The sequence below is a fragment of the Microtus pennsylvanicus genome, chromosome 9 (genome assembly GCF_037038515.1).
Source record: "Microtus pennsylvanicus isolate mMicPen1 chromosome 9, mMicPen1.hap1, whole genome shotgun sequence".
Classification (NCBI taxonomy): Eukaryota; Metazoa; Chordata; class Mammalia; order Rodentia; family Cricetidae; genus Microtus; species Microtus pennsylvanicus.
The window spans coordinates 463749-484291 of NC_134587.1; the positions used below are offsets into that span (position 1 = coordinate 463749).

The 20543-nt window shown below is 46.7% G+C and overlaps 1 protein-coding gene across 2 annotated transcripts; it reads left to right on the top strand.

The window, feature by feature from the left end:
* The first annotated feature begins 1321 nt into the window (after window positions 1–1321).
* Lrrc55 (leucine rich repeat containing 55) lies at window positions 1322–11844 on the top strand. 2 transcript variants are annotated; one of them, XM_075984666.1, is made up of 3 exons: window positions 1322–1648; window positions 2558–4039; window positions 7769–11844. In XM_075984666.1, the coding sequence occupies exons 2-3, from the start codon at window positions 3340–3342 to the stop codon at window positions 8002–8004; spliced, it is 936 nt and encodes a 311-aa protein (XP_075840781.1). In that variant the 5' UTR covers window positions 1322–1648; window positions 2558–3339; the 3' UTR covers window positions 8005–11844. The 2 variants fall into 2 exon arrangements, with proteins under 2 accessions (XP_075840781.1, XP_075840782.1); XM_075984667.1 differs by having other exon boundaries at window positions 1539–1648; window positions 3017–4039.
* The last annotated feature ends 8699 nt before the right edge of the window (window positions 11845–20543 follow it).

Here is a 20543-nt window from a genome sequence, read left to right on the forward strand (position 1 = left end):
AGGTGTTGAGATACTTCACCTTCATGTGAACTCCAAGTAGAAGGTGGGAGGATGATCTCAAAGGGAACAAACAACAAAAGAGATTCCTGGGGATCTCAGAAAGAAGAAAGAAGTATAATATTCTTTCCTCATGTGCAATATGTGCAGTAAACATACATGTGTGTGTCCACGTTCATCTGTGTAGGGGCACATGTATGAGCGTGTGCATGTGGAGGCCAGTGGTGTTAACTTGTACATTGAGGCAAGGACTCTTGTTTGAACCAGAGCTCCCAGTTTATCTAGTCTCCCTAGCTAGTTTGACATGGGGATCCCAACTCCACCTTCCATGCACTGGGATGAAAGGGAGACAACCACAAACGCGGGGCATCTACACAGGTACTGAGAGTGGAAACCCCAGTCTTTGTGTTTGTACTACAAGGTTTTTACCTCCTGAGCCACTGCCCTCACCCAGGATGGTAATACTCTCCTGGCTATTTCTATTCCTAATGATGTGTCCAAGCTTCTGTGAGGCCCAGCTACCCTCACCTGAGATAGTCAGCTGTTGCTTTGCTTCCCAAGTGCTCTCAGATCAGCTGGCACTCCAGCCAAATCTCCTGGACCCAGAGAGTTCATGGAGCGAGGACTTAGATAGAAGGAGCACAGAAAGAATTTACCCATAATCTTCCCAATAAGCTTGCATCTAGTCACATGGTGCTGGGAACCAGATGACACTCAGACCTGGAAATAAGGCAGAAATAATACAGCTAACAGAAAGTGTTTGCCCATCAGGTGAGCAAACACTGAGAATCAACCGGGTTCCTTTCTTCTTTTCATCCTTATTCTTGGCTTCATTGTTCTCGTCCATTTTGCTTTTTTCCATCCCATTAAATCCCTTTCTCTTTAAATTTAAATTATGCTCTTCTAACTCTTTGGGGTCTGATGCACTTAAAGTCTCTCCTTGCTCCATCTAAGATTCCACGGCAATGCTCTGCCCACTCCATCCTTTGCCGATGAATCCCCATGCCTTCTCTCCCCCTGCTGTCTCCTCTCTCTTAACCCCATCCTAGGACTGCCTGCCCTCCTCTCCTTTCTTTGCTTTGCCCTGTGACTAGGACCCTGAGGGTGGCTGTGAATTCACCAGGAATACTTCATTCTCTCCTCTCATCTTGATGGGGTCTACAGCCAGTTCTCCTGTTGCTCAGAGATGTGGAGGCAGTTGCTAAGAGACAGAGAAACGTCATTACCTGGCCCTCGAGGAAAAAAGGGGAAGCGATAAAGAGAGAGAGGAGGGAAGAGAGATGGCGGGAGGGGGAAAGAGGGAGAGAGGGAGGAGGGAGGGGACGATCTGGCTCTGGCGGAAGCCACACACCAAGGCAGCCTCAGCACCAGCTGAGTTTCCCAAGAGGCATTCAGATTCTGTGAACTTTCTAAGCATCCTCTCTCAAATTTCCCTTCAGCATAAAAGAAGGGGCACAGGGACCACAGGACAGGAAAACGCAGAAGATGCTGGCCTGGGATCCAGGAGACGTGGAAGAGGAAAGTCGGGGGAGGGGAAGAGCCCAGTAGGCAATCTGTTCGGAAGCTAGCAAGCAAAGGAGCGGGGATTCCAGGATGAGGGAGGCAGAGCCGTTTGTCTGCTGCAGATTGATGTCTGTGTCCTTGGAACAGAGTGAGTAGTCTCCCGAGGGCCTGTGGGAGTATAGCAGGAGACCCTGAGGCTGAGAAAAAATAAGTCTATATGAGGGGGCACCGGGGTGATTTCCCGGTGGTGAGACTGATGCTCCGAAGCAGTGGAGAACAGGGTGGGAGAGGACTGAGGGAAATAAAGGGATGGGGGTTGGAGGGGCAAGTGAGGACAGCAGGTGGGTAAAAGAGAAGCTGGGGCCACGGAGGGTGAGGGATGAGCAGTGGGGTGGGGCCCTGGCGGGATGTGGGTCTCCATCCCTTTGCCAGACCAAGTATGTGTGTGGGCTTAAGAGGGAGACGGGGAGCTGAAAACTGGAACATGAAAGGATGCTGAGGTAGGGGCTGTGCTGCGCTGTGAAAGATGCTGGGGGCACACTGGGGAGGGGGCTCTGCAGGAGTGTGTGCAGAAAGAAGCTGGAGGGAAAACTACAAACACGTGAGAGCGTGTGTGTGTGTGTGTGTGTGTGTGTGTGTGTGTGTGTGTGTGTGTAAGAGAGAGGTTGAAAGTGTTTGAGAAGGGTATACAAACCACCAGAGCTTGGATGTATGTTTTTTCTTAGGGAGTTGTTCAGGGTGGGGTGTTTGGTGCTCACCAGGGTGGAGCTATGAGCAAAAGAAAAGGAAAAAAAAATGCATCCAGCTCAGGACAGAAAGCTGGGAGGATTTCAGGTCAGGTGGATACGGATAGTAGGTGATTGGAGGCGAGGCTCTGCATTCCCCGTAGTCCTCGTCTGAAAGACAGCCAGCAAAGAACTTTGTGGTTGGGGACAGATAGGTTCAAAGAAGAAAGAAGTGAGAAAGAAAGGCGGGAGGTAAGACAAAGGACCTAGGTAAGGGGACAGGGATGTAGGGACGCTCGGTTTCTTTGCCTGAATGCTTTTCTTGTCGACAGAGCGGTTCTGCCTCTGCCTGCTGAGTACACAGCAATGGTGACAGATTGAAGACACAGAGAATGCTTTCCTAACTGACCCCTACCTAAGCCTCCGGAACTCATGGCTTTTTCCAGATTCAGTGGCCCAGACAGTGGCTGTCACTTGGGACTTAGCCCTCTCTGGGCAGCAAATAGCAGCCCTTGAAATTCCAGAGGCCAATGAGACTAAACAGCCAGGCTTTCAGGAGGCCATGGGAACACACTTCTCCAAGGCTCCTTCTAAAACCGCTGGCCCCAGGTCTTTTCTGAACTCATGCCCACTGGACCCCCAGGAGAAGCAGCCTCTGGAGATCCAGGTGCAATCCTGACCTCTTAATCAGTCCCAGACCTAGGGCAGAGCTTAAGCTCTCTTAGAAGAGGTGCCAGGACCTTTAAAGGCCGTCTTTCATCTCTCTCCACATCCTCCCTCCCACCTCTCAGACACAGCACCAAGAGGAAGCATCCAGCAGTCATGGGTGACCAGGCCACAAAAGATCTGCAGGGATGCTCGCAGGACCTGCTGACAGCTTCATCTTTGCCCCCCTTATCCCCTCAGACCCTGGGGTGTCTCAACTGAGTCCTTGTTCCCCAGACCGCACAAAGGGACGTCCTGTGGATCTTAGGAAGTCCTTGGGTGCTTAGAGGCTCCCAAAGAAGTCTTAAGCCATGATGGCACGCTCTCAGAAGCCCCACCTTCCCGACTCAGGCCTCTAATGTAGCAGCCTTTCTGGACCTTGACTGTTGAACAGAGGGACACAGCCCTCATGGGCTCCCTACAGCATTGCTGCTGCCAGCTGCCAAAGATGGGCGACACCTGGGCCCAACTTCCCTGGCCGGGGCCTCCCCACCCAGCCTTGCTGCTGGTCTTCTTCCTCTTGGCAGCTGGGGTGATACACTCTGATGCTGGTACCAGCTGCCCAGTCCTTTGTACCTGTCATAACCAAGTCGTGGACTGCAGCAGTCAGCGGCTGTTCTCCGTACCCCCGGACCTGCCAATGGACACCCGCAACCTCAGCCTGGCCCACAACCGCATTGCGGCCGTGCCGCCGGGCTATCTCACATGCTACATGGAACTCCGAGTGCTGGATTTGCGCAACAACTCCTTGGTGGAGCTTCCCCAGGGCCTCTTTCTCCATGCCAAGCGCTTGGCACACCTGGATCTGAGCTACAACAACCTCAGCCATGTGCCAGCTGACATGTTCCGGGAGGCTCACGGACTGGTGCATATCGACCTGAGCCACAACCCCTGGCTGCGGAGGGTGCACCCCCAGGCCTTCCAGGGCCTCGTGCATCTCCGAGACCTGGATCTCAGCTATGGTGGCCTGGCTTTCCTAAGCCTTGAAGCCCTGGAGGGCCTCCCGGGGCTGGTGACACTGCAGATCGGGGGTAACCCGTGGGTGTGCGGTTGCACCATGGAACCCTTGCTGAAGTGGCTGCGGAATCGGATACAGCGCTGTACGGCGGGTAAGGGAGGTGACTGGACTGGTCATGGGAGGGAGGGTTTGCAGAAGTAATGTCTCCCCACCCCAGCCAAAAATTGGTAGTGATAGTGTGCACCCTTACCTTTGTATGCCCCTCTTTTGTTCAGCAAGTATTTGTTGACTATATGGGACACACGCTGAATGCTAGAGAAATTCATTTGCTAAAGAATTAGATTCCCCTTGCCTGTATGGTACCTATGATCCCAAAGAAGACACACAGCAAGCAAAAAAAGGGAGAAGTTGGTCATTGGTGACATTTGCTGAACTTCTGCAGAGTGAGCTGAGACCCTGGCTTATACTGTCTCAGAGAACCCCCTTTTTTATTGTCCCCATTCTACGGGCAAAGAAGCTGAGCTGTAGAACCCTCAGAAGGCTTGCCCACAGCCACTCGCTGAGAAATTGGCAGAGCCGTAGATAAAAACACATTCATCTGACTTCTACTCTACCTCTCGTCAGTGCCAAGAAAACCCTGAAAGAAACAATCATGACTAATCCTATTTATTTTAGTACTTACTATGTGCCAGGCCTTATTCTAAGCATATTTCATGTGTTGGCTCCTCTTATCCTCATAAGAACCCTAATGAGGAGGAAACAGGAGTACAGAAACATTTCGTAGCTTGGTCAGAATCACACAACTACCATGCGTGGAGTAAGGACTCAAATCCTAGCAGTCTGGGTGTTCTCTGGCCGTACTGTCAGGAATCAGGTACTGGACTAAGTAACCTGCTCTGGGCAGGCCAAGCGGCCTTAGCGGAGTCTTCAAGGTTTACGCATGGGGTGGGCATCAGGGGAGAGGGACCGGAGACAGTGTAACTGTAGAGTCCCAACCAGAGAGTGGGCTGAACCCTAAGTGGCTAGCGTCATGGAGGGTTGGGTCCTGGTCCCATCCAGTGGTATGGAGACCTGTCCCAGAGGCAATCAAGTTTAGCCGTGGCCTCAGTCACCAAATGCACTTATGGTATAGCACCCAGCCTTGGCCTAAGTACTGGGAATCAGAACAGGAGGAGCTGCTGGAGCCCCATCCCAGGAATTCCCTAGAGCCTAACTTCAGCATACTTGGGGGGAACAATGCTGAGTGAGGCAAGAGAGAGAGGACTGAGTGGGGAGCCTGAGACTAAAATAACTTAGGGGGGCTGTGGGTCACGATTCCAGTGTTTCCACAGAGCTGTGGGAGGAAGTTCTCCAGTACCAAAATAGCTGGAGACTGAGAAGGGATGATGGTGGGGACCAGGATGGGGAAGCTGCCTGGAGCCATCTCCCTACCAGCCCAACCTCTCCACAAGCTGTGCCTCCCTCTCCCTCATCACTATTGGCAGAAAGAGCCTTCTGGGGCACGCAGCTCTCTCATCACAGTAGGGATTCCTCTTCTGCTGAGATCTCTGGGGGCCCGGCTGCCCTGCAGAAAGCCTGGCTGCCTCAGAGAGGAGATGAGACCAGCCCCAGTCATTGTAGACTTATACATCAATTCGGGCAAGAGACCTGAGCTCTCAGCAGGAGTGGAAGGCGCAGTTCCCATATGCCGAGGCTTATGTATAAATGCAGGCCAGGAACTCAAACCTCCAGGAGACCAGGAGACTGGAGAACCTCAAGTCCCAGCAATGTAGCCTCAGACATCAATGCAGGTTGGACAGCTGAGCTCTGGAGAAGAACACTGCTTGTCCTTAGGCCCCTCCTTCTCCACAGAGGACCGGTTACATTTCCTCTTAGAGGCCAAATCTTGCCAGAGTACATAGACCTGGGTGATGCCATCCCTTTAGACATTTTTCATCACTTCCTCTCTTTTCTCCTAGTGAGATTCTCCTGTTACCTATGCTGGGAGACAGAATTCAAACATAGACTTGAGAGAGCTACTGGGGTACAATCTGATTTCGAGACTGATCTCTTGATTTCCAGAGAAGTTTGTCAGCCCGCAGCCTCCCACCCTGTGTGCCCTTAGCCTCCCTTACCTGGCCTGTATTGTCTACTGCAGGTTTACATACATACACAATCAACTCTGCAAGTTGATATTGTCTGGTTTCCAGCAGAGAGCTTCTCGTGAGTCAACTCTAGACATGACCAGGACCTGATCAGAGTCTAGGGTCCTGTGAAAACAGCCTACGGGGATTGACTCAACCCAGGACTTGGGGGAAATTGCATTCTTATTCAAATAATGAACACACACACACACATTTCTAAGACTAACAATATGGATGTATACCCATCTGTCTAAAGGATCAATCCAGGCCATCACTTTGTTCTTTGCCCTCAAAACCTCTGTAATGACTAGGTAGCGCTGACACAGCCTGTATTTTAAAAACTGTAATTTTTTAAAGCCTCACCTTGACTCACTTGGAAAATTTAGATCGGATTATTCCCTGCTTATAACGGTGACACATGAGGGACAGAAGGGAAAAGATAAACAAGATTTGAACAAGGTTAGAGCTCAATTAGTATTTTCATCCTGACTCGGGATTTAGCTCTGAAGCTGCTGCCCAGAGCTGAGGTGAAAATGCTTTGGAAGACCACACTTACTTCCAAAACAGACTGAGGTTAGACCACTGACAACCATCGTGCATTTGTTGAAGTGACCCTAAGTGACGGTTCCACAACGCTGGAGGGAAAGGCTATCGCATCAAAAGAGCAGCTTCAGCCCTCAGATGTCTGAGTATGACACCTGAGAGATCCATCTGTGGTCATTATAAAAAGCAACCCTTTTCCTAGTGCTTAGTATGCCCCAGAAGCTTTTGTGCGCTGTAACTCTCTGGACCCTGAGTCCAATTGCAGAAGGCAGATATCACGATGATTGTCACTTGGCAGATAAAGAGGGACTAAGTATGCAGAGTCACACAACTGATGAGAGGTGGAGAGAGTCACACTCAGGTGATAACGCCAGTGGCCTCGCTCTTGACTGGATTATCCGGAGAAAGCTCATGAGTTAGTTTTCATACAGACAAGACATGAGGCTTTTACATTAAAGTCCCACATCTGTTCAAGAAAGACCCGCTGAGTGCTTACTACAAAGGGTTGTTGTTCTGAGGCTGCTGTGGGAGAAGCATAGCTTCAAGGGAGAAGAGACAATGGTAAAACCATCAGGTAATGACACCATAGGGGACAGCAAAGCAGAGCAGGCATGCTAAGGAATGCAGGGGATGCAGGTGTGCGGTACTCCCAAGGGAAGGCATCGCTAAGCAGGTTGCATTGAACAAAATCACAAAGGAAGTGAGAGAGGGATCTCCACATAGGCTTAGAGGAGAATCTTCATCACAAGGGGCAAATACAGAGGTCCCCCTTCCTAACTAAGGGGAGACATGCTTGGGGCCGTGGAAGAGTGATAGAGACATACGCATTGGGAGCAGAAAAAGCTAGGCAAAATAAAGGGCTGGGGAAGAATCCTCGGCACCCTAAAGGGGCTGTTGGCTTCCTCTCTGTGTGAGAATGAGAAGCCAAAAGAATGTATAGAGAAGTAAGTGATGTGTCCAGATTTCAGGCTCCATGTGTAACAAAAGTCCCAGATCCACCATTGGAAATAATTACAAGACTTCCCACAGATAACCCTATGAGCAGCCTTTTTCCACATCTATAAAAATAAGCAAAAATGCTTTGTGGATTATTGAGGTGATGAGTGTATTTGAGGCACATGGAAGAAACCCAGTGATACTCTGGAAGGGGCAGGAGACTCTCTCATCCCTTCTCGCCCACAGGAGCCTTACCCTGCCTGGGTTCTGTATTGCAGATTCTCAGCTGGCTGAGTGTCGGGGCCCCCCTGAAGTTGAGGGTGCCCCCCTCTTTTCACTCACTGAAGAGAGCTTCAAGGCCTGCCACCTGACTCTGACCCTGGATGATTACCTCTTCATCGCCTTTGTGGGCTTTGTGGTCTCCATCGCTTCCGTGGCCACCAACTTCCTCCTGGGCATCACGGCCAACTGCTGTCACCGCTGGAGCAAGGCCAGTGAGGAAGAGGAGATTTGACACTGGTGCCTCTCATCCCTCCATGCTGCCCCACTGCTGCTGACCACTGCACACCTTGGATCACGGTGTCCTGGCCGCTTCCATCACAGCTCAAACAATGTTGGGAAACCAACTTTGTATGAGCATCTTATCCACCTTGGGCCCGGCACTGTGCTAGCACCTGGGAATGAAAGACAAATCCAACCCAGTCCCTGCCCTTGAGGTACTTACTTTTAGTAAAAGAAAGCAGTTCCAAAACACCCTTTTATGGCAAAATGTCAGTGCTCTGAGCACAGTGTTAGGGAAGCCTAGAGGAGTCCATCGTCTGTGCCTCAAAAAGCCCAAGAAGAATTGCAAGAATGATCTGCTAAGTAGCTAGAGAAAGGTTGGCACAGCAAATGGCAGAACACACGATGCAGGGAATGTTGAGAGCCGCTCACTATTCCTTGTGGCCTAAGGGTATAGAGGAGGTGTAGACAAAAGCAAAACTTTCCCTCTGACAGCCAGTTTTTCAGTCCCCACGGCTGCCTGCCATTGCCCTCCAGGAGTGCGATGCCTCCTGTGCCAGCTCCTTGACCTCCTCCTGCTAGCAGCTTTGGGGTGAAAGGACCTCCCAGTGACTTCCCTGATGGTGAGATCCCAGAAAACAGGCTGAAGGTAATGACCCTCAGCACCCTTCCTTCTTTCTCTCCCTGTCTTTGCCTCCGACTTAAGGCTTGTCTTCAAGGAGAAGGCAGAAGTCCCTACAACAGGGGCAGCAAAAGTCTTGGCACCCTGGGATCCCAACTGTGTAACTGTTCTTTCCATGGTGCTTACACCAAAGGAACTCACCAGGAAATTGCACTGTAAGGCTCAGATCCTAGCATGTTGATACCCAGGGCAGGAGGACAAAGCCACCATATTCACAACCATGGGACTGTATGTCTTTTCTTCTAAGCAGCTCACTCATTTGAGCATAAAGGAAGGAGTGCTATTAATTGCTGATTCTTGCTAGTGTCTGCAGTGTGCTAAGTTCCCTCAATAGTTTCCTTTCACACACACAACAGCTCTCTCGGGGATTTAGTGTTCCCATTTTGCAGATGAGGTCACCAAGCTCAGAATAAGGATAAGGTAACATGCTATGTCATGATCAAAATACAATCAGTCTTCTCCACCACAATTCTTTCTAAAGCTCCATAAATTCCTATTCAAACCATGCTAATGAAGTTGCTGATAGGGACCAGGTAACTCCTCTGGGCATGCTTATGTTTTCTGATTCATCTCTTTCCATTCTCACTGACAGAGTTTTTACTGTTCCCACTTTGTAGTTGAATTTATTGTAGAAAGCTGGGCGACTTATTCAGCTTATCTGTGCAAACAAAGAATATGGTCATTGTCTCCACAGAGGAAATCTGTATCTAATCGTAGAAGCCAAGGACTCTGTGGAAACGCAATCCCCACCATCTTTGCTGTCATTTTCATCTTCCTCATTCTGTGTCATCAGTTTTCACCATGGTCTTCCCTGTCTCCTTGGACACTGGAAAGGCCAGGGAGCTTCTTTTGCACTCCTCTCCTTGACTTCTCGCACTGCGGTATGGGAAACTAATCCAAACACTGGCTTACAGATAGGAAAGGAGAAGGGTGGGATTGAGTCTAAATCCTTCCTAACGCTGGACTCGGTTCTGCCGTGCTTCTCTTTCCAGTGTTTCCTTGAGCATTTGTGGGGGAAAGAATGTCCTGGAAGCCTGCACAACAGAAGTAACAGAACCCTAAAATTCAACAGTCATTAGCACAATAATCACAAAACCCAATAAAAGGCAGTAAAGCCCAGCTGTGTCCAGATTGTGTTCACAGTCAGGCTGTGCCATCCTCTAAAACAGAGGCAGCACCAGGGACAGCTAAACAGAAGACACCACCTTAACCATGTATGAGTACATCGCTAGAACTGCTGACTGTGTTGACAGTCACTTCTTCAAACAGATCTATGGAAAGCAAGAGCTGTAGCTCCTACTGTGGGTTGTGTTACAAGAGAAACAAGGGATCTGAGAAAATGATAGGTGAGATCCTCAGTAGAAGATGGGGAGACTTAAGGCCCGGTCTTGTTGGCAAGGCTGGCTTGAATGAGAATAAAAACAAGAGCTTTCTATCTTACTCCAGACCCAGCAAGCATCCATCAACCACCTGCCAGGTAGCTCTAAAATGCTTGGGGGAGGAGATTATGCTTCTGTCTCATTTGCATTGATCTAATCAACCAAAATAGGCCCCCAGCAACTTCCCGCCTCACTCTTGCTTATACCATCTAGGCCAGAGCTCTGCTCCTATGAAAAATAACAGAACTGTGTCCTGTTCTCTCTTGTGGCCCAACTGTGGCCAACAATGGTGGACTTCAGCTCCCATCCACCAGTTAAGTTTATCACCTACAGTATTTTTAAAAGGAACTTTTAGAAATAGTATTCCTGATTTAAAACAAAATCATTTATCTTTCCATAGAGGAACACCATGCTCACTTACAGTAATCTCCTGAGCACTACTGTTTGCTGAATTATAGTTAACATATTTTAAGATATACTACTCTGTTTTGCATAGAATTAGAACAAGACGAGACACCAAATGCCTCCTGAGATCAAGTGTCCTTTCGAGTGGCACAATTTGATCTCCATTAAGGGCAAAGACTTCTAAGCAAGATATAGGTGTAGAAAATGTCTCTCCAACTTCTAGAAAATCCCCAGTTAACTAAGGCACAAGAAGGGAGACATCCAGCCTCCATACCAACATGGAGTTCCACTCCTCCCACATTCCTGTTCAGGCTGCTGTCAGCACTAAGTGTCTAGAGAAAATAAAACAATTCTTGTTGCAAGTGTTTGCATATCCTGGTAACCACAAACCTATTATTATGTTCCCATGACGTTTCATTTAGTTTTTTCCACACTGGCTAGGATGCGTATGATGGGTGTTTGTTTGTCTCTCTGTGTATCTGTGGTCCACTTGTGTTGGTTATCTGCTGACTTGAAGAATATTCCTTTGGAACTTGAGTTCAATTTTTGGACACAATTCACTCTGCTATCAGGTTAATACACAAATATGGACCCTACCCAGTTGTCTGGCTGCACAGGAAATATGAAAAGAACCAATGTTGTAACTGAAGCAATGTAGTGAACACCTGGCTCCTTCCAACTTCCCTCTGTCCTCCTCTATCCCCTAGACACTTTGCAGAAGTTTCCTTTATGCTGTGTCTGAAGATATTAGGTCATAACTAACCAACAAGATTATGTTTGTCAGGGTCCAGACAAGAAAACTGTTCCATAGAAAAGACCCCAGGTCCACATCACACCATTCTGAACCACGTATCCTCAAGAAACCACTTCCTTTTTTCATTCTTACTAGGATTCCCATGGAAACTTGAGGAACTAGGTTGCCCAGAGATGCTGTAGAGTTTCATGGTCTCAGTTAAGGACTTGTTGTAATGGAGTTGGAGAGTTTAGTACATGCATTTCATCCCAACCTTTGGGAAAAGCCAACAGCTGCATTTCTCCATAGACATATTCTCTCCCATTCTTTTCAGTTGTAGAAGAGCACAAAAAGATACCTTTGTTCATTCCTCAAAGCTAGGAAACCTTGTCTGCTTTCGTGTACCCAGAAGGAGGCAAAAGGAAGTAAGGGAGACAAGACCCAAGGGCCTTTTATAAATGACAGTGCTGGCCAGGAGCTGGGTCCATAAACCTCTCAGTTCTCCTAAGCCTTGGTGGTTGGTGGTGGGAGGGTTGGGGAGGAATAGGGAAGATGCCAACCTTTGTATGGAAATTATTTTATAACCATGCACTTTTGTAACTGGAAAGAATTTTCATAAATGTACATTAATAATAAAAAGTGTATAGTTTAACTAATTTTTCTAAAGAGTTGTGAAGAGGAGGGAGGGTGGAGGCAGAAAAAAGAAAGATAGAAAGGAGCTAGGCAGAACCAAAAGAATGTGTGCCAAAATATACACACAAAAGGTCTATGGGGGGGGTAATAGATGAGAATAATTAGGAGATGTGCCAGCCATGGAGGGGCATGTGTGGGAGGAGTAAAGACACATCACAGAAGCCTATTTCTACCAGGCAAAAGAAAAAAGAGTACATGCATTTCTTTATGCACATACCCCCTGTGTGTAGGCATATTTTGGTATCTGAAATTAAACAAAGCAGAGAACATATGTTCTAGACATGTTGGTGTTTGCAGTTTGGGTCATCCATAAAACATGCCAAGGCAAGTGGGAGTGCTCGCCTAATTAGCAACACTGAGGAGCATGTGCTAGGGAGATGGCCCATGCCAACCACATGGATAAAAAGACAGCAACGGATATGCAGGTAAACATACTGTGCTGTTGCTGCTGTGCTAAGCACTATGTGTGGGTTCATTCACCTAATTCTCAAGAACCCAAGATAAAATCTAAGTATAGTGGTCCATGCCTGTAATCCCAGCACTCAGAATCATGACAGCCTAAGCTATATAACAAGACCTGATCTCAAAACAACATAAAGGAAAAAGCTAAATCCTATTATCATAGCCACATGGTATATAGAGAAACTTAAACCTGAGATGTATCAGATTAATTTTAGGGAACTGCAGTCTCAATCAGAAGCAAGCCTTCAATCACAGAAGCCTTCTACTGTGACTGTCTCCTTGGTATGCATGGAGGACTGATTCCAAGATGCCCCCTCTTGCATATCAAACCCCACGGTTGCTGAATCCCTTGGATGCATGCTTTCTTCACATCTTAACCCACCTCTGAATTATCTATGATGCCTAATACAGAATAAACACTACATAGTCACTGTAAAGTACTGCAAACAGGATGGAAGGAAGCCATCTATTCAGTATTCAGTACAGAAGTAACTGACTTTTAATAGTTTTGACCCTTAGTTGGTTGAGTCTAGAGATGGGGAACCTGCAGATGGAGAACACCAGCTCTACCGGGTGACAGAAAATTGAAGAGCATGGACTGGCAAGATGGCTCAGCAGGTAGAGGTGCCTGCCGTCAAGGCTCAAGACCTGAATATCTGATCCACAGGACCCACATGACGGTGGAAGGAGAGAACCAACTTCCACAGATTGTCCTTGGACCTCCTCATGCATGAGTTGCACATGCACACACACACAAATGAATAAATAAACATATATAAATCAATGTGATATAAGAAGAACATTGAAGTATGCTGAGTAAAGCAACTAAGTTGCTCTTTGCTTTAATAATTGCATTTCTCCAGTCAGCTTACTGTATGTAAGGTATATAACAGGTAACCCCAAAATGTCAACAGAATAAACATTTGTTCACTAGAACATTTAGCACAGTAAATACTTATTTATTACTCATGTCATTCCAATGCCTGTCAAAGGCTCTGCTCCACAGTCATTCAGAGACCCAAGATCCTTCCCTCTTGTGGATCTCCCATTTTTGATGCCTCTTCTGAATCCTCTGCATTGCGGAAGAGCTCCAGAGAGATTTGAAAAGTCAGAGCTGAAAGTATTGAACAACAATTCCAGCTCCTTACTTCAAGGATATGGACTTTCTATGCATCTAAAAGGCAAAGAGCAGACTTTGGTTACCATCGCCAGTTTGTAAAATGGTCTACAGTTATGTAGACAGAAGTTTCTGTCCCACCTGGTCCCACAGCTGTTCAGTCCCAAAAAAATACACAGTCACCAAATACCTGTTTCTGTTTCGTCTACACAGCACAGACAGCTCAAAAGTAGATCACCTCTCTCACCATAAGGCCTCCTGGCAACCCAGTGACCTAGGAACAACAAAAGAAGGTTATTCACCTACCAAACCCTCTCACCCTACATACGCCCAACACACTCTGGCAGCATAGGATCAGAATAACAGCTCGTTAAAACTGTAGTTTGGAACAAAGAAGTCATGCAGAATCTTTTAGAGCCAGCCTCCTGCTGGTGCAAGTGACCCAGCCAGAGATCTGTTTTAGGTCTCCAGAGTTAGAGTATTTTTGAAACCAGGTTTGTGCCTCCTAGGCAATTTACTTCCTTTAAAATGCTAGTAAATTTTGCTCTACTAATTTTCTCTAAGTTTTCCACTTCAACATATGTATAAAACACCCTTCCAAAAGGTGTTTTCAGGCCCACCTTGGTGTTCTGTTTTCCTCCTCCATCCGTCTCTCTCCTCTGCCTCTCAACACTGCAATCATTTGAAGCACTAGTTAAGAAGGAGCATCCCTGTTCTTAATCCTCTCCAGCTGACTAAATGACTTTTAGCTGGCTACCTTGTAGTTTTAGCTCCTTTAGTTCCAGAAATACCCAGCTTTTCAGCATTTTCAATGCCTTGTTTTGTTTTTTTTTAACTTCTCTCACACTTTTCATCTCTTCTCTTTTTATTCAGTAAATGTTACTTGAGTATTTTAAGCTCTTGCAAACTAGTTAAACTATTTAGAAAGCCATTTTAGATCAATTTGATATGAATCCACATCAAGTTATACAACATGGGACTCCATGAAGATAATAAAACATCTAGTTGAATACAGTCATGACAAGAAATAAGGGGCAAGGCCAGTTCAAGCTCCCTCTCTGAAGAGTGGAAGGAGTGAGAGTATGAGCAAGGAAGGCAAGACCAAGAGGGATTCACCCACTGAGACAGTTTGCCTGAGCTAATGGGAGCTCACCAACCCCAACAAGACTGGGAGTGAACAAGCATGGGAACAAACTAGTCCCTCTGAATGTGGTTGACAGTTGGGATAGACGGAGGGGCCATTGGCAGTGGCACTGGGATTTGTCTCTACTGCATGTACTGGCTTTTTGGAATCTTATTCTTTTTAGATGTATAGCTTGCGCAACCTAGATGTAGTAGGGATGGTCTTGGACTTTCCACGGGGCAGGGTACATTGTCCTCTCTTAGAATTGGAAGGGGTGGGGTGGGAGAGTGTGTGGAGGGAATGGGAGTAGGAATTTGGATTAGTATTTTTTTAAGTGATAAAATAAAATAAATAAAATTAAAAAGTGGAAAAAAGAAAGAAAGAAAGAAAGAAAGAAAGAAAGAAAGAAAGAAAGAAAGAAAGAAAGAAAGAAAGAAAGAAGGGAAGTAAAAAGGAACGGACTACTGAGCTACAGAGTGAACCTGTGGCATTGAAAGGGTAGAAGGTCTACCAAATGGCTGAAGGGATGTCTCAGAGGGTCAGGATGTTTGTCGCCAAGTCTGACAACCTGATAACTCACATGGTGGAGGGAGGACACTCACACCACACACACACACACACACACACATGTACACACACACAATAAATTAATATGAAAGAGAATGGGAGAGAGAGAAGAAGAGAGAAAGAAAAAAAGTAATGAAGGAAAGAGAAAGGCTACCACAGGGAGGGTCTACACTGACGTAACTCACAACTGGGTGGAGAGGCCAGGCGGTGGTGGCGCACGCCTGTAATCCCAGCACTCGGGAGGCAGAGGCAGGTGGATCTCTGTGAGTTCGAGGCCAGCCTGGTCTACAAAGGGAGTTCCAGGACAGGCTCCAAAGCTACAGAGAAACCCTGTCTCGAAAAAACAAAAAAAAAAAACCCAACTGGGTGGAGAGTAAGATTTGGCTTGCAGGGAAAGCATTGCTGACCTCCATTTCCAACTTATTGAACCTGGACAGCAAAGTTCATGGCTTAGAATTTGCTATGAAGAGCAATCTGGCATGAAGCTTTCAATGATCCTCCTGCTTCTGCCTCCCAAATGCTGGAATTACAGGTGTGTGTCACTATGTCAGGAAATAAAACCGATTTTCTTTTTATAGATGCCAGTGTGACAAGGTTGCAAGAAAAAGAATATCAGCAGGTGTCTCTCCCTCTTTACGTTTAGTTCATGAAAACCTTCAAGAGGACACGGCATGAGTCCTACAAATATACTAATGTGGCTAACATTTGCAATATTAAGGGATCATGTTTCTATAGCTAAGCCAATATTACCCTATGTGTACATTAAAACCCAAAGATCCCTGTATATAAAAACTAAAACCCACAGCAATTAAAAGGCTTGACACAACAAAACTATCTGGCCAGGGGTTTGCTTCCCCTATAAAAGGTAATATGTACCTTCATTGAATCAATAACATTGACAAACCTTCTGTGTGAATGCAAGGGAAACGGGTTCTGAAGGGGTGCTGGGATTATGAATGGAGGACTTCGGGAACATGTTTTGATGGGGGTATGTGATTTTGAGACACTAGATATTGAGAGAGAGCACAACAGAATAATTAAAAATACCTCCCAATGTTTCTTTGTTTTTCCTTCAGATACACTCAGAAAGAACCAAATGTGGAAAAGATAGCTTAATTCTATTTTTAAGAATAGGACCAGCAGATAGTCAACAATCAGTAAATTGGGAAATTCCAGCAAGTCGTTGGAAGTGGGGCAAAGGAAGCAGATATACAAACAAATGCACAATGCCAAGGAACAGCCCAAATCTGAGCACTCAGAGACGGGGGTGGAGAACATGGAACAGAGAGCCGTGCTTCAGACAGAGGACAGTGTCACTCCAGCTGTCCCTGTGGGCTCTCGCCTGAGCGCGCAGCTCCAGGGGTGGGAGTTTGTAACAAACACAGCGGTGATGTGCCAGAGGCAGAACATGATCCCGAAGCTGATCACGGAAGAAAAGTACAGCATCCCTCAGCTGTAAACAAGGAAGAAAACTCAAGAAACACATGATAGCTGAGACAGGTTCAATGGTGTTTGAAGTAGAAATATTATGTTATATAAAGAAAGATGAGAACAAACTTCTTGTCTCAACCAAGGAATGATAGTTACTTGGGTGATTTGGTCCTCTCAGCGTGACAACTGTGTAAGAACAAAAAACCACTATAATTTCTGTACCACACACAACTCAAATACCTACAATATCTTGTTGATAATTTATCACCATTGTGGGAGGCAACCACTAATGAGAAATACAGAGCATACACTAAGGAGCCATACTGCCTGGGTTCAAGTCCCAGCACTGCCCCTTGCCAGACATGTGACTTTAAGCAGGTGATGTCATCTCTACGTGCCTGAGTTTGGCTGCTTGTAAATGTAATAGGATTTGGTACCAACTTCCTAGGTCCTCCTGGAAGTGTAAAGGAAGCCCCAAATGGAAAGAACAACGCCTAGGCAGAGTGATACTCAGTCAGCAGCAGTAGCTGTTACCATCATCCCTCTGGGAAACAACTAGAAAGCTGAGAGATGTCTAATTTGCCTAACATCTGTAATGTATGAAATCCAGGATTTTAAGCCACATCTGTCTTTCACATCCACTGTCCTAAACTCCTTCCCTGTCCCAGACAGGTCATATTAGCAACCTATGCCCATGGGACCTATAGTTGCACCTTTAAGTACTTGTGTGTCTAAATACTCTACTGCCCAACTGTATTGGGCTGGTCCTCTGGATCAACTTAAACTCAAGGAAAGGATAGGAGAGAAGCTGAGACAGTTCTTCACCTGGTCCAAAGTAGGACTGGCAGCTTCTACTGTGTGCTCTTGGGAGCCCTGATCTACCACATAGCTCTTTCTGTCCCTCTGTCTGTCTCTCTTTTTTTCTCTGTCCAAGTATGTGTGTGTGCACACATGTATATGCATGTCTGCATGTTCACGCACTCAGGTGAACCTGTGTGTGTATGTATGTGCAGACCTGTAACGGCGTAAACGAATGCAGACAGATTGTAAATATATATAGCTTTAATGGAGAAATAGACTTACAGACCACCATTCCTGTGGAGACCAGGAAAGCAGAAGTAAGCACAGCATGCTCGCCAGATTTATAGGTAAGCAATAGCCCGAGGCGAATACGCCCCCTAAGGGGCGGGACTTATCCCTACACAGACCAGGTCAAGGGGGGGGTTATTCTTTAGGAACTGTCCTCCTTTATTTTGGAGGTAAGGTCTCTCTTTTTTTTTAATTAAATTTATTCATTTATGCTACATCCCCACCACAGTTTCCCTCCCCCCTCTCCTCCCATGCCCTCCCCCACTTGCCTTGGACCTCTCCCAATCCCCTCTTCCTCTGTTTTTGCTCAGAAAGGAGCAGGCCTCCGACAGGTATCAACAAAGCATGGCATACCAAACTGAGGGAGGACTAAGCTCCTTTCCTTGTTTTAACGCTTGGTAAGGCACCCAGTATGAGGCACACATTCCCAAAGCCTGCCAAAGCACCAGAGACAGGTCCCACAGTAGACCAAGCTATACAACTGCCATACATATGTAGAGGGCACAGGCTGGTCCCATGCAGATTCCATAACTGTCGGTCCAGTGTCTGTGAGCTCCTATGAAACCTGGTTAGTTGTCTCTGTGGGCTCCCCTTTGATGACCTTGACCCCCTGGCTTGTACAGTCTGTCCTCCCTCTCTTCCACAGGATTCCCGGAGTTCGGCCCAGTGCTTGGCTGTGAATCTCTTCATCTTCTTCCATCAGTTACTGGACAATGGCTCTTTGATGACACTTAGGGTAGTCACCAATCTGATTACAGGAAGTGGCCAGTTCAGGCCACCTAGTCACTATTGTGAGGAGTCTTAGCTGGGGTCATCCTTGTAGACTCATGGAAATTTCCTTTGCACCAGGTTTCTCCCTGACCCTGAAATGCCTCCCCATCAAGACATTTCATTCAGTACTCTCCCCATCTCTCCTACCCACAACCCAACCCCTCATGCTCCCATTCCCACCTTCCCCCAGTTTACCCAGGAGAACTCATCTATTTCCCCTTCCCAGGGAAATGCATGCATCCCTCTTTGGGGCCTTCTTGTTATTTAGCCTCTCTGGAACTGTGGATTATAGCCTGGTTATCCTTTACTTTACATCTAATATCCACTTATGAGTACATACCGTGTTTGTCTTTCTGGGTCTGCATTACCTTATCAGGTAACCCATCCATTTGCCTTCAGCTTTCCTGGTGTCATTGTTTCTAACAGCTGAGTAATATTCCATTGTGTAAATGGAGATAAGATCTCTCACAGATCAAGAGCCAATTAGGTAAGGCTGACTGGCCAGTGAGCCCAGAAGATCCCCTCAATGCTGTGATCTTAAGTGTGCCATTACACTCTAGTTTTTTAAGTGGGTTCTGGGGTCCAAACCCATGTCCACATGCTCAGACAGCAAGCAAGCATTTTGCAGACTGAGCCCTCTCCCCAGCCCACCCTCGATACAGTAAGTTTCATTCACATGAAAGTCTACATAGAGAATCCACACAGAGAGGAAAAAGTCCCAGTCATTCAAATGATTGGGTCAGCTAAGACCAACTTTCTTATCATCACCAGACACCAGAAACATTAACAGATACAGCTAGAACAGTCTACACCCAGCCAGCCTCTGGCTTCATCCATGAACAGCCTAAGAACTGTCCACCCAAGCTAGTGACAATCATTTATCCATTGCTTAAGCCTCTGTGTTTAGGGCTGTTTGTGGAGCCACAATATAAAATTTAAATTCACGTGGACAAAAAAAGAATATCAGCAACATAAGATTAAAACCCAGAGTAGCTATCACAATCTAGACAAAAGCCACGTAGGGGGTAACTGCCCTTGCTCTAGAATATAACCACACAGATTTAAGTCCATGTCCTACCACTTATGAGTTAAGTTACTCAATACCACAATTCCAGGAAGACATGGCCTACCTGATAGCATCGTGGCAGTGATGCAAGAAATAATCCATATTAATAAACTCAGAATAGCACCTGACACTTGGTAAAAATTCAATGTAAGGCTGGCTTCCGCCTTCGTTATGATTCAGAAGATGCTGATTGTAAATGAGTCAAGCTGGCCCGTGCAGGGAACGGGTGCAGTCCTATGTCCTGCCTTCCTAAGGCGGCTGCTGGGAAGCTCTTATTTTCCTTTGCCTAAGGAAATTCCTGTGCAAAACATTAAGAGACCTTGACAAGGACAACAAAATTAACAGAGAGGAGGAGATGACAGCCCTTCTCACAGTGATCATGAAGAGCACTGGCATCTCCAGCAACTGCGCAAAATAGCGTTATAACAGAAATGGATCATGCAGGCAATCTTGTCCCCCAGAGGAAAAGTGATTTTCAATTTGGGCTCAGAGTAATAGGTGACTTCTTCCATGAAATGAAGTCTAAAACTCTCACACACCCTCACAACGGTGGAAGCTATTGAGCTACCAGAGAACGTGAACTCCAGAAACAAGGCAGCAGCCTCGGGAGGCATAAGTACAAAACTGAGCCAAAGAGAGCACTACCCAACCATAGCTTTGATGGACAGAGAAGAGAAAAGCCATCCTTAGAATAAAGGGAATGGCTAAAGTTTCCTTTAAACTGATGCTAAATGGGCAATAAAGACTTTCAAGGAAGAAAAGGACACGGACAAAATCAGATCTCAGAATGTAAGAGCAACATGAAACCCATCTGGGCAGAATGGAATCACTAGCCACCGCCATGAAAATTCTTGCTAGACTTTTGGTGGGAGAGAAGTGGGGACTGTTTCTTTTGGACCTGTTGTATACCCTGTTCGGTTACATCCAAGATGTGCAGTCCATCACGGGCTGGAGGTACAACTCAGCTGGCACATGCTGAAGCCTTGGGTTCAGTCCCCAGGACTGTGTAAGACTAGGCCTGACAAGAGCAAGCT